This window comes from Halichoerus grypus, chromosome 1 (assembly GCF_964656455.1).
Source record: "Halichoerus grypus chromosome 1, mHalGry1.hap1.1, whole genome shotgun sequence".
Taxonomy (NCBI): Eukaryota; Metazoa; Chordata; class Mammalia; order Carnivora; family Phocidae; genus Halichoerus; species Halichoerus grypus.
Window position 1 is genome coordinate 72,497,521 of NC_135712.1, and position 13,825 is coordinate 72,511,345.

Sequence of the window (13,825 nt, forward strand, 5' to 3'; positions counted from 1 at the left end):
CTCCTCCAGAGGTGTGCCCCCTTCCCTCAGCCCCTGGTGAGTATACCATCCTGCCCCTGCCGGCCTGGGTGCCGTGGAGGGCGGGGTGGGGCGCATTCTGTTCCCAGCCCTTCTTCCCTCTGACATGCTCCCATGTTCCTCTGCCAAAGTGTGGATTTGTACTATGTCTCCATTGAAAAATGTTTCCTTGCTGCACTTTATCAGAACTTTGTGATTTAGCTGATGAAATCCACTCACATGCCAAAGAAATATTAGTTAAGTCATGAAAAAGAGTGAGATAGATATTAATACCATGCAACGAGTTTTAAAGCCATCAGTCTACTTTGAATGGTAGCCTCTGGACATTGAAAATGACCTGAGGCTGCTTATCTAGGTCATGCCTTCACACTGCACCCTTTAAAATATATACCTACCTATGCACACACATACACTCTTTACCTCATTCTGCAGCCCCTGGATGAACATCTCCAGACAGGAGAACCACTATTTTTTTTTTAAAGATTTTATTTATTTATTTGAGAGAGAGAGAGCACAAGCAGGGGGAGGGGCAGAGGGAGAGAGAGAGGGAGAAACAGGGAGCAGGGAGCGAGCTGAGCAGGGAGCCAGATGCGCGGGGCTTCGCGGGGCTCGATCCCAGGACCCCGGGATCATGACCTGAACTGAAGGCAGATGCTTAACCAACTGAGCTACCCAGGCACCCTAGGAAAACCACTCTTTTCCAAAGCAACTTCTTTCATCCTTGGCTAGCCCTATGGTGAAACTGTGCCTCTCCATATTGGGCCAAAATTCACCTCCTTCCATCTTCTCCCCTTTTAACTCAGAAAGGGTTTAGAAAGTTAGTTTATGAAACAAACCAATAAACCAAGGAACAAGCCCACAGCCCTCTTAGAATTCCTCCCAGCATTGAGAGCCCAGCAGGTGTCTGTGGCCAGGTGTTCACCTGTCAGGCTCCCAGCACCAGCCTGGCCTTTCACCGGGAGGGGATGTAAGTGGACTCCTGGCCGTGGTCCTCATCCCTGGATCAGCCTACTGGAAACTTTCTAGGACCTGCTGGGTGCCCCGGGGCCCTAAAGGTGCCAGGCCTGTGATCTTTGCTGGATTTTGGCCTCAGTGGGGATCTGTCCATGGAACAGTTCAGGGTCATTTTGTTAATCTTCAGAGGCCTTGCCCCAGATTCTCCTCTGCTGTCCTGTGACCCTGGTGACGTTCCGGGAACACTTGGTCCACGTGAGGGGAGGAACCACTGCCGGGAACTTTGATCAGCGCTGGGGCTGCTGGGCTCACACTGACCATAGACCACACCAGACACACTTCTGCTCCCCAGGAAGAGCCAGGTCGGCCTGTGCGTGTCCTCTCAGCCCCTCACGGTAGGTCTCCTGGGGTCTGTGGGGATGGGGGAGGACTCTGGCCTCGGTCCCAGCTGCGGGGCAGGAGAGGGGCAGTCACTCCTCCCAGGGTCAGAGCCTGTCCCCAGCTCCAAGCAGGATACACCATCCGGGTACTCTGCTATAGGAGAAGAAGCCCCCGTGGCCCCCTGCCAGGGTGGTGCTGGCCTGGGGCGGGAGGCAGGGGCGGCAGGGGGTCCTGAGATAAAGGTGACCTGGTCCCTGTGCTCTGGGAGTGCAGAGTGAATGGTGGGGATACGCAGGACGACCATATGTCCAGGTTCGCCTGGTTCCATCCTTGTTTATGCCATCCTGTGGCTCCCCTTTGAGTCCGGGTTTCGTTGATATAGTCACTCCGAGAATAAAATCCAAATATCGCTACCTTTTATCCAACACTTACTATTTGCCAGGTATTGTGTTAAATGCATTGTACTTGCTGTCTAATGTAAGCATATATATTATCCAGTTAGGTACTGATTTTAACCCTAAGGGATGAGGTTACAATCGTGCATGGGAAAATTAAGGCTTGGAGGGAAGGAGTGACCTGCCCGAGCCCACACAGCCTGTAGGTAACAGTGTCAGACTTTGAACCCAGGTCACAGCCCTGGCAGAGTTCAAGGGCTTCCCCACTCCGCCAAGCACGAGGAACGTAAGATGTGATACACAGGTGACCAAGAGCCACAGGCACATTCGCTTTAGTTCAGCACACCCCACCTGGTCTGCGCTCAGCTCTGGGCCGGGTGCTGGGGTGCACGGCCCGGTAGGACATGCTGCAGACAGCATCCCAGCCCCAGAAGCTCACAGGCAGACTGGGGCAGCTGACCAGAAGTTAGAGCAGAAGGACCCAAGCATTCATCTGAGGGTGGGAATGACCTGTGGCGTCCACAGTCAAGGACGGCTTCCTGGGGAAGGTGTGACTTGCGCGGGCTTGGGGTGCGGGTGGAGGTATGGGGGCATTCTAGAGCAGAAAGGGCTGTGTAAGCGGGAGTTGGGGTGGCACCCTGTGGGAAGCGTTTGAAGAAGGACAGTGCTCAGTTCACAGCTTTTTTTTTTTAAGATTTTATTTATTTATTTAAAAGAGAGAGAGCGCAGGTGCACAAGCGGGGGGAGGGGCAGAGGCAGAGGGAGAAGCAGGTTCCCCGCTGAGCATGGAGCCCGAAGGAGGGCTCCATCGACCCCAGGACCCGGGGATCATGACCCGAGCCGAAGGCAGACGCTTAACCGACTGAGCCACCCAGGCGCCCCACAGCTTCTCTTATTTCACCATGCTGGCTATCTCCCCGCAAGGCGGCTGGGAGACAAGCTCTTTTGAGCCTTTGCGATGTAATTGCAGGGGAGGAGAGCAGTCCAGGAAGCCCGCATTATGTGTTTGGAATGGGGCTGTGTGTTTTACATGATTATCTGAATTTTTATGACTTTCAACCTTCTTACAAACGTGACCTGTTTATTATTTTTTTAGAAACTGTAGACAATGTCTGATAAAGCAAAAGGAAAAAATTAAAGTCACCCACAATTCTGTTTTTCAGAGGTAACCACTGCAAATATTTTGTGTATAATCTGAAGCTTATCTAAGAGCCCATCGAGAGTCACTTCATTAATATAAATGAGTGAGTCGAAAGGGTCCTATTATGAATAACAAAAGATGCCCCTCTATTAACTCTCAGGAAATTTCAAGGGTTTTTGGAGCTCTGTGGTAAAAGCCAGGCAGGAAAAAGACTAAATATATATTTTTTACTCTACCACCATATCACAAACTCAACGCCAGTTATCTCAGTTGATTACCACAACTCTAACAAAGCTGTAATTTAGGTAGTAGTGTTACTATCATAATTGTTCTTAATTTACAAATGCAGAAACCAGGCTCTGAGGGGTTACTTCACTGCCTGGGACACAGTGGGCAGCAGGTTGGGGAGGGCCTGCCAGCTGGGGTGGGGGCGGGGAAGAGGTTGGAGCCTGGGAAAGGAGACGGGGTCCGGGGAGCAGTAGGACTTCCTGGGGGACCTGGATGAAGCCATCAGGGGCTCCAGATGAGCCTCTAAAGCCTCTCTTCCCGCTCTCAGATGTGCTGGGGCCCCTTGGCCATGCAGACTGCAATGGAGCCATCCCCGAGGAGAGCAGCAGTCCCCTGATGGGGCTCTGGGCTCCCGTCACCCTCTGGAAGGAGTGACGGTTGGCTCTGTGGTGGATGACAGACTGGCCTGTGGCCCACACAGACATGTATCAACCCAAAAGCAATTTGAGAAGAGAAAAAAGTCCATTTGCAACCAGTCAACCACCCCCTGCCCCCACCAGAGCCAGACTTCCCTGGCTTGCTGAAAGCATGGAACATTTTTTGTGGGCATGTGCTGGTCTCTGCAGAAATGCAGAGGTGGTTTCTCAGATGAGAAGCAGGAATCTTCTGGCTGCCTCTCCACAGTGCCCAGGCTGGGGCGCTTCCCCTCTCCAGAGCCCCCAGTGACCTGCTCTTGAGGGCACTTTGGAAAGGGGCCCACATCCAGGGCATCCTAGCCAAAGCCATCAGAATCTGCACTCTTCTAAACCAAGGGCAAAACAATTACCCGCTTCCCTTGGCTGTGAGGAAAGAGCCAGAAAAAGTGCTGTGGAGAGGCATCTTGCTGGTCCATAAATGGGGTGGTTGGATGATCTCATCAGGTTTTCCATAGCTAACCTCTGTGACGACTTTAGAACAAAGTTAGGGCTGGCCCGAACTCAAAATAATCAGGGTCATTAATGCTCTGTTGTTGAACGCTCACTGTGGGTCAGGCTCTGGGTTTGCAGCTTTCCACACATTTTCTCATTCAGTCCTCAGAACAACCCCGTGAGGAAGGTAGTATTGAAGCTTGCTGTTTTGAAGATAAGGAAATTGAAGCACAGAGAGGTTAAGCAATTCAGCCAAGGCCACACAGCTAATGAGGGATAGAGACAGGATTTGTACCCTTACTATCTGACTCCAGAGCACAAACTCTTAGCCATTCTAGAGTGATGTGAGAACAAGTCTTGGGCTGGGAGTGGATAGTTGGGAAACGGTCAGTGTTCCACGCCCTCACGGTGAGTACCATCTCCTGTTTCCTCCAACCCCATAGACCGGGGCTCTTTCTTCCCTGAACTTCAGAGGCCCTGTTCGGGTCCTCTTCCCACCTTGACACCTCCAAGGGGCGAGAAGTTTACAAAACCAAAGGGACATATCCGCCCGGAGGCTACGCCCCCATCTTCAATCATGCTTCAATCAGGTACCCAGGAGCCAGGACTGGCGTGGGTCGCCTCCCCAGGTCTATCTTCCCTCGGTTGACCAAGTCACAGTAGTGCATGCCCTTGGGCATGTGGGGACAGACAGTAGGTGAGGTCCCTTGTATATGTTCGCTCTAGGGCCCTCAGGTCCATTCTAGGGGAAGCTTTTCTGGAAACTGCCTTTGAGAACCAAGGACCAAAGGGGTTAGCAAGGAAGGGGACTGGCACATTATGCATTGTTATGCATTATGGCATCTTTAAAAGAAAAATTGCTCCCCTGTTACTCTCTGGAGGAGGAGGATTCGAGTCCACTCTCATGGTCTGGCTGGTGATCATTCACTGGGGCTTGAACCATGCTAGCTGTGGGAAGGTTAACTCTGTCTCCCACACTGCTCGCATCAGCTATGGAGACTTGAGCTGGACGAAGCCTAGCCCAGCCCGCGGTAGGTCAGCACTGGGCTGGACGCTGAGCACAGCGATGAGCACACTCATCTTCTCATGACGAGGACAGCCACGAAGAGCCACCATTTCGGGGAACTATGCTAGCTGCCGAGATCGAGGAGCATACCACCAGGCACCGTATTCCTGGGGTCAGGGAAGGCTTCTGTCAGGATCCCTAGGGGTTTTGTGTGGGATCCCCAGGGGCAGCCCAGCTGGCAGGTGGGGCTGGACAATGGCCACCTCGTCCATCTGCAGCCAGGGCCCTCTTCTTATCTGTAATAAGCCTCAGACAAGAGTGTGCCCCCTGGTTCTACAACTCCCTAGACAAGTGGTTACGGAGTTCAGCTTTAGCACAAGACTATTCTCTGAGGCTGTATGTAGAGGCTACGGACTCAGGTGTTGTGAGGGGCAGGCAGGTGCAGCTCCTAGAAGAGCCCTCCCCTGCCACCTCCGGGGGCATACTCAGCACCTATGCAAGCGACAGAGGAGCCTCGAGGGAGGCATGCACTTTCTGTGGGGGAAGTGGTCCCTTCTCTATTGATTAGGCAGAAAAATTCCTGGAAAAACTGGACTATTGAGTGTCTGAATGGGAGGAGGGTACAGGGAGATTTTGCAAGCGCTGTGTTTGCTTATGGGGAGCCCTTTGGCCTGAAGTGGAACCTTGGGAGGGAGGAGGCAGCCAGCAGAGGGCAGCAGAGAGGCGGCCAGCAAAAAGGGTTTGGGGCCAAGATACCCCAACACGGAGCCGATTGTCAGTGCTTACTAGGGGCAGATAATTGAGAAAAATTAAGATTATGTTGTTCAAGGGTTTTTTCTTTCTGTCTTCCTTTCTTTCTTCTCCCCTCTCTCTTTTCTTCCTTCCTCTCTCTATCTCCCCTCCCTCCCTCCCTCCCTCCCTCCCTTCCTTCCTTCCTTCCTTCCTGTCTGTCTTTTCCTGGTAAAGCCAAATGTATTCTATCTAAAGGGCATTCTGTTCTTCCTACTTTTTTGGTGTTCAAATAACCTTTCTGTTATGATGGTGGCTTACAACCTTTAACAATAATTAACATAATTTATTAATTTCTCACTCTACATCAGAGATTGACCTAAAACTTTGGCTCTGTTTTCTCATTCAAGCCTCACAATCACCCTGACCTGGTAGACACTATCCCTGTTTTACAGTTAAGGAAAGTGAAGCTCAGCCGGGTTAAGTAACACGCCCAAGGTCACATAGCTAGAATGAGCTAGAATGTGGTGGAGCCAGTATTTGAACTCATGGAACCTGCCCCGCTACAGGCCCTGTAAATGACAGGTGGGGCTATGGCGACCTGGGAGGTGCACACCCCCATGGGGCAACTAAGCCCCAATTCCAATTGGTCTTGTCATGCGGGAATGTGAGCCCACTTCTCCTAAATCATCCTGAAATCTGGACTTTTTAATGTGAGATTTCTCAATTTTTACATTTTGGCTAGTGGTTCATATAGAAAAAAGACTGAGCCATGAGACACATCTGTGAATTGCAGCACCAACCTGTGACCTGGGGTTGGATGCTGGCATTTAAAACAATTTCTTTAGGGATGCCTGGGTGGCTCAGTTGTTAAGCATCTGCCTTCGGCTCAGGTCATGATCCCAGGGTCCTGGGATTGAGCCCCGCATCGGGCTCCCTGCTTGGAGGGGAGCCTGCTTCTCCCTCTCCCACTCCCCTTGCTTGTGTTCCCTCTCGCTGTGTTTCTCTCTGTCAAATAAATAAATAAATAAAATCTTAAAAAAATTTTTTTTTTAGTTAACTAAAAACTCAGTCCTCTTTCCTTATTTAAAAACAAAACCCAAAAAACAAAAATCTGCTGGTCTGTGGAATCCCTGCATCTGGGATCCTCCTGTCCACACAATGCTGGAAAGTTCTGTGGGCTCCAACATGGTGGGGGAGGCGGGTGGGCAGGGGGAGAGCATTTGACAGCAGCAGCAAGGAGCAGGCGACTCATTCAAGATAAGAGCCCGTCTTATCGGGGTGCCTGGGTGGCTCAGTCCTTTGGGTGTCTGCCTTCGGCTCAGGTCATGATCCCAGGGTCCTGGGATCGAGCCCCGCATTTGGGCTCCTTGCTCAGCGGGAGCCTGCTTCTCCCTCTCCCACTCCCCCTGCTTATGCTCTCTCTCTCTCTCTTTCTCTCTCTGTGTCAAATAAAATCTTAAAAAAAAAAAAAAAGAGCCCATCTTGTCCCTGCAGCTACTCTCACCCCCAGTGGATGTACAAGAGCAGATGGTCGAGTCTCCTCATCATTAGGCTCTGCAATGTGCTGAGATTTGGAAACCCAGGAAGAGTTATGGGTTAAAAATTCCCCGCACACTAATAACCTACCCAGATATTACACATAACCTTAAAAATTCCATAATACCCATGGTCTCCTCCTTTCCCTCTCTTCCATGCCTTTTTTTTTTTTTTTTTTAAGATTTTATTTATTTGACAGAGAGAGCACAAGCAGAGGGAGAGAGAGAGAGAAGCAGGCTCCCTGCTGAGCAAGGAGCCCGATGTGGGACTCGATCCCAGGACCCTGGGATCATGACCCGGGCCGAAGGCAGCCGCTTAACCGACTAAGCCACCCAGGCGTCCCTCCATGCCTTTTTATCTCACTTCCACCCTTTCTCCCCACCTGGAAAGCACACGGGAAGTCCAGGAGACCTGGGTCTTGGTCCTGCCACTAACCTGCCAGGTGGCTATGGACAGGCCACGTGACACCCTGTCAGGAGGTCCGAACCCGGGTCTCATGGATCTTGCAAGGCTGCCGCGAGGCAGTCTGAAAACAACCACTGAAAACACATACTGTCCCAACGGGGGGCCCCCCCGAGAGAGTTAATCCCCGTCTCCTGACTGCCCCCCCCCACCGGGCTCTGGCCCCTGTACCTCATTGCCCTCGAGAAAGGTGTCACCTCTGTTCTCTCTTCCTGCTGGGGTCAGGAGATGCTGCCCGGGGCCTGGCTGCGCTGGGCCGGCCTCCTGCTGCTGGCCAGGCCTGCCCGGCCCTGCCCTGCGGGCTGTGACTGCTTCATCCAGGAGGTGTTCTGCTCCGATGAGGGGCTGGCCGCCATCCCGCCGGACATCCCGCCCCACGCCACAGACATCATCTTCGTAGAGACCTCGCTCACCACGGTGGGAGCCAGGGCCTTCAGCGGCAGCCCCAACCTCACCAAGGTGGTCTTCCTCAACACCCAGCTCCACCACTTAGGGCCCGACGCCTTCGGGGGGCTGCCCAGGCTGGAGGACCTGGAGATCACTGGCGGCGCCTTTTCCAACCTCAGCACCGACACCTTCTCCAACCTGACCTCGCTGGGCAAGCTCACCCTCAACTTCAACATGCTGGAGGCTCTGCCTGAGGGCCTCTTCCACCAGATGGACGTCCTGGAGTCTCTCCAGCTGCAGGGCAACCGGCTCCAGAGCCTGTCTGGGAGGCTCTTCCGGCCTTTGGGGGGTCTGAAGACCCTCAACCTTGCTCAGAACCTGCTTGCCCAGCTGCCCGAGGAGCTGTTCGACGCCCTGGGCAGCCTGCAGACCCTGAGGCTGAGCAACAACGCGCTCTCCGGCCTGCCCCAGGGCGTGTTCGGCAAACTGGGCAGCCTGCGGGAGCTCTTCCTGGACAGCAACTTGATCTCGGAGCTGCCCCCGGGCGTGTTCTCAGGGCTCTTTCAGCTGGAGAAGCTGTGGCTACAGCACAATGCCATCCGCCATCTGCCCCTCTCCGTCTTCTCCTCCCTGGGCAACCTGACCTTCCTGAACCTGCAGGGGAACGCGCTGCGGGGGCTGCCCGCCGGCCTCTTCGCCCCTACCCCAGGCCTGGTGGGCCTGTCTCTGTCCTACAACCAGCTGGTGGCTGTCAGCGAGGGCGCCTTTGCCAACCTGTCCAGCCTCAGTTCCCTGACGCTCTCGCACAACGCCCTCACCCATCTCCCGGCTGGCGTCTTCAGAGACCTGGAGGGGCTGGTCAAGCTCTACCTGGGCAGCAACAACCTGACGGCCTTGCACCCAGCCCTCTTCCAGAACCTGTCCAAGCTGGAGCTGCTCAGCCTCTCCCGGAACCAACTGACCACGCTCCCTGAGGGCATCTTCGACACCAACTACAACCTGTTCAACCTGGCCCTGCACGGCAACCCCTGGCAGTGTGACTGCCACCTGGCCTACCTGTTCAGCTGGCTGAGCGAGTACAGCGACCGGCTCTTCAACACCCACACCTACTGCGCCGGCCCCGCCTACCTGAAGGGCCAGCTACTGGCCGCCTTGCAGGAGGAGCAGCTGGTGTGTCCCGTCCCCCGGCACCGCCTGGCCTTCCAGGCCCCGGGGCTGGAGGACAGGGAACCCGGGGGCAGCGGGGATCTGGCCGTGCAGGGGAGGGCCGTCTGGAGCCGGTGCACCTACAGCAACCCCGAGGGGACCGTGGTGCTCGCCTGTGACGAGGCCCGGTGTCGCTGGCTGAACATCCAGCTGTCTCCCCGGCTGGGCTCGGGCCCCCCGGGACTGACGTACAACGCCAGCCAGCACTGGGACTTGAAGTCCCGCTGCGGCTCCGTGAGGCTCACCGTGGCTATCGAGGCTTGGCCAGGGGGGCAGTAGGCGCGGGGCGTGCGGAGCCAGAAGCCTGCCTAGGTGGCCTCCGGGGCCTGGCCAGGCCAGAGGTGGGGGCAGAGGGAGAGCCAAAGCCTTGCTTGTGCAGATGCCAGGGACGGAGCTGAGTCCCTCGGGTGGAGGAGGTGGCTCGGTGGCCTCTACCCTCCTCCCCCTCTTCTGTTACTATCACCGAGGCTGGGCCCTACCTCGGCCCTCCTTGAGCTTTGCCAAGCAGCCCTTAAAGCTGCACCACAGTCTGGAGAATAAAAGAACATCTCCCTGGTGTTTCCGGATGATCTAATACCCACCCCACTCTCATCGCGCCCTGAGGTTCCAGGCCTCAGGCACCACCAGTCCAGGTCCTCTTCGGACTTCCAGCTCAAAGGCCAAACGTCCGTTTCGATCTCTCTCCCTGGGAATTTGGTTTCAATTGATATAGAGAAAAACAAAGCAGGTGGTAGAAGCAGAGGTGAGCAGAAGGATGAGGGGCAGAGGTCTGACTGGCGTGGGGGGGGGTGCTTGTGTCATTTGGGGCCACCTCCTGCGCTGTCGCCAGGGGAGACCAGGATGAATGGGGCCTGGGGAGGCAAACAGCAGCCGTTTGGACTCCCCCCCACGCCAAGTCCCTCTTCTCCCCCCCACGGACAACAGGGCTGCTCCCTGAGTGGGGAGGCGGGAGGGGCAGTGAGTGGGGCTTGGAGGCGCCTCAGCTCTCTGCTCTCTGATGGCATCTGACTCTGGGGCCGCTCGCTCCCTGCGATGGTTCTCCTCTGGTTTGCAGGACACCACTCTCACAGCCCGGCCACTCCTTCGGTCTCCCAGCCGCCCCTTCCATGCTGGGGAACCCCCCACCCTGTGCCCTCCTGTTCAGCCTCCCCGGGGTATCTCATGCGTGTCCCTGGGGTCGGATGCATGATGACCCGCATCTCCATCTCGGGCTCAGGTCTTCTTTGGCTCCGTGATGAGCTATCTGCCTCCTCAGCAGCCCCGTGTTCGATCATTCCGCCTCGAACATCTGTAAAGCAAACCCATCCCTGGTTCCTCCAGGATTCCTCTCCAGCAGATTCCCAAGCCCAGGAGCTGGGTGTGTTCTCCAGTCTCTCCTCCCCCTTGAACGTCATGACCCACCCATCCAGGAACACTTCTGAGCACCCCTTTATCCATTTCCCCCTTCCCATTCCCAGCCCCGGGAGGCTCTTTGTCTCCCTGGACCGGACCATGTGCAGCCTCCTACCTGGTTCTCCTGCCTGCAGTGTGGACCGGTCTGGGTGAAATGCTGGGGTTGGGGAGGGAGACACGAATCTGACGTCTGGAAGGCCCTCCGGGAACTCACTCACAGTCTGGCAGGAGAGATCAGACAAGGGTGCAGGTCTTGGTGGTGGGCGGGGAGGAGACTGAAGCCAAGAACCAAGGGCAGGGACAGGCTTGGGGGAAGGCAGGAGCGTGATGTCAGCTTCAGACAAGGAAGTGCAACTCCCCCATTGTGTCCAGGGATGCCCTTTTAAAAAACATGCTTCCCGAGGCTCAAATCAAAATCACCACAAATTCTAAGGTGATGGAAGGTAGTTGACCAGATTCGCCAAAGGAACAGACTCCCAAATTCATTGGGTTCAATTCCCAGAAGCATTATGGATTAATAATCTTTTTAAAAAAGATTTTATTTATTCATTTGAGAGAGAGAGCACGAGATGAGGGGGGAGGGGCAGAGGCAGAGGGAGAAGCAGACTCCCCTGCTGAGCAGGGAGCCCGCTGTGAGGCTCCATCCCAGGACCCTGGGATCATGACCTGAGCCGAAGGCAGATGCTTAACTGACTGAGCCACCCAGGCGCCCCTGGATTAATACTCTTAATCGGTCCTCCAAGGTTGGGGAACTGTACCACCTCTGGGAGGCCGAGGTCCCGAGTGTCTGAGGGTCCAGGCTTGTGCTCTCCTGACCCTGGCCAAAGGCCGGCTGCTTTAGGCTGCTGGCTTCCCTCTGGGGGTGATGCGCACTGTCTGGGGAGGGCGTCGCTGCCCCAGCACATCCAGGAGCTTCACAAGCCTCTACCCAGTGAATGCTGGTCTGAACTACAGCTCGCAGTCCGAATAGTCGTGCCCCCACTGCCGGAGATAAAGGAACAAGATCATCGAGGAGACATTTCTCTTAATTATATTCTCCCCCAAACTCTAACTCTTCATTACATTGAAATACAGTCATTTCTCTCTGTGCTGAATGACGCTGGGGAAAGAGCCTTGGCTGACGGCCAGGGGCTATGTCATCCAGGCAAGCTGCTTTTCCTCCCTTTCCAGTTGGCTCAATGAGACCAGAGTCACTGTGCTCTTTCGGGTAGCATGGCCAGATTTTGCAGATCAACATATACATGTTGCATGGGACATCCTTATAGCACAAAACTGTGTGTAGTTTATCTGAAACCCAAGTTTACTTGGGTATTTATCTGGCAACCGAACCACCTGGTGAACGTTGGGGAACTGGCGTCTGCGGTGGTAGAAGTCCTGACCTCTGAGGGGGCCACAGGGTCTTGAGGGGAAGCAGGAGGTGCTGAGCAGTCCTCCGGCTCAGACTGAGGGCAGTAGAGAAGAGACTCTGAGTGTGCCCCACACTCCAGGAGTCCTCACCTCCTGCTACCTGTCTCCTTCTGGAGGTGGCCCAGTCTTTTGATGGGTTCTGGGATAGAAATCAGGACACTTGACTCCCCCCCTTCCTTAACATTCTGCCTCTGGCAAATCATGGCTCCTCTCCCGGCCTTTCCTCAGCTATATAAAAAGGAGTTTTGTTTTTTTCTTTTCTTTTTTTTTTTTAAGATTTAAAAAGAGATTTGAGAGAGAGAGAAAGCACAAGCAGACAGAGAGAGAGAGAGAGAGAAGCAGGCTTCCCACTGAGCAGGGAGCCCGACCCTGGGCTCGATCCCAGGACCTTGAGATTATGACCTGAGCGGAAGGCAGATGCTTAACTGACTGAGCCACCCAGGCGTCCCAGGAGTTTGGTTCTTGATGCTGATCAAACCTCAGAATCACTGGGGAGGTGAAGCAAACCGTAACAACAGGTACCTGGGTGGGCCCTGCTTCCTGAGATTCTGATTCAATCGGCCTGGGGCAGACCCAGATAGCAGTTTTATCTTTAACTCCTGCAGGGACGCTAATGCTGAGCCAAGGTTGAAAACTTGGGCTCTATCTTGTCCCGTGCTGGGTCTCATAGCCATTTGTAGCTAGACCCAGGGCAGTGGAGTGAATGGTCCGACCCACCTGCTGTAGTACTCTGGATGAATTCATGAATGAAATGAGCCACAAAACTGCATATAAAAAGATTTCGTAGGGTTTCTTTTTTCTTGTTGGTGTTTTTTATTTTACCACCCTCATGCCCTCAGGAGATTTTGAAGAAACAAGCTGGATGCACACTGGCTTGTTTTCTTGCAGCATAAGGATTGCTAAGGCATCCCAAAGCACCTCCTTCCAACAGGTGCAGGGGCTCCTTGCCCTGATGTCCTGCATGTTCCGCAGTCCGGTGGTTTCCTGCCATTTACCAGCAGTGGTAACTAACTTGCCAGCAGTAACCTGGGCCGGGTACTGTAGCTCTTTGTGCCTCAGTTTCCTCATGCATACCGTTGATCACGGGCATGGTGGTGCCCACTTCACAGTACTGTTGGTGAAGGGGAAATGCGTGCATTCATGTAACAATGACACATGGGTTCTCAGAAATGTTATCTATTATTATTTCTAGAGAAGCGCGATGGGTGTGGCAAGCAGGAAGCAAGAACTGACCAACTGCTTGGCCACTGCACTGGTGTTATCATTGGTGTTTCTGGGAGGATATTAAAGTTGTTCTTTATATATGAAAATTGTATCATTTGGGAGGATTGGAAATGCCATTGACAAAACAGTTCAGTACCTACCGTGGATATTGGAGAGCTGCAGGCGCTTCCAAAAATCAGACAATTTAGCACAATGTAAGCCTATCAAAGAATTCTTTCTCACACTGTTTTCAACTCGCCCCCACTTCTGCATCCGCAGACGGTTCAACATTTCCGAAACCTGCAAACGGGCCGATTCGGCGGCCCAGGGCGCCCCCTTGTGGCACGCTGGAGGGACGGCTCCCCTGACGGGGCGCGGCGCTTTCCTCGCTGGAAGTCACAACCCGCCCCCCGGCGAAGGGACAGCCGAGCACGTTGACTCGGTGGCGCGGGGGCCGCTCCCGGGCAGG

The 13,825-nt window shown here is 54.3% G+C and overlaps 1 protein-coding gene across 2 annotated transcripts; it reads left to right on the forward strand.

Moving 5' to 3' along the window:
• The first annotated feature begins 1,275 nt into the window (after positions 1-1,275).
• Positions 1,276-9,910, forward strand: CPN2 (carboxypeptidase N subunit 2). Of its 2 annotated transcripts, none has more exons than XM_036114388.2 (2): positions 1,276-1,367; positions 7,987-9,910. In XM_036114388.2, exon 2 carries the CDS (start codon positions 7,990-7,992, stop codon positions 9,631-9,633), a length of 1,644 nt encoding a protein of 547 aa, XP_035970281.2. In that variant the 5' UTR covers positions 1,276-1,367; positions 7,987-7,989; the 3' UTR covers positions 9,634-9,910. The 2 variants fall into 2 exon arrangements, with proteins under 2 accessions (XP_035970281.2, XP_035970282.2); XM_036114389.2 differs by having other exon boundaries at positions 1,308-1,367; positions 7,990-9,910.
• Positions 9,911-13,825: the final 3,915 nt, after the last annotated feature.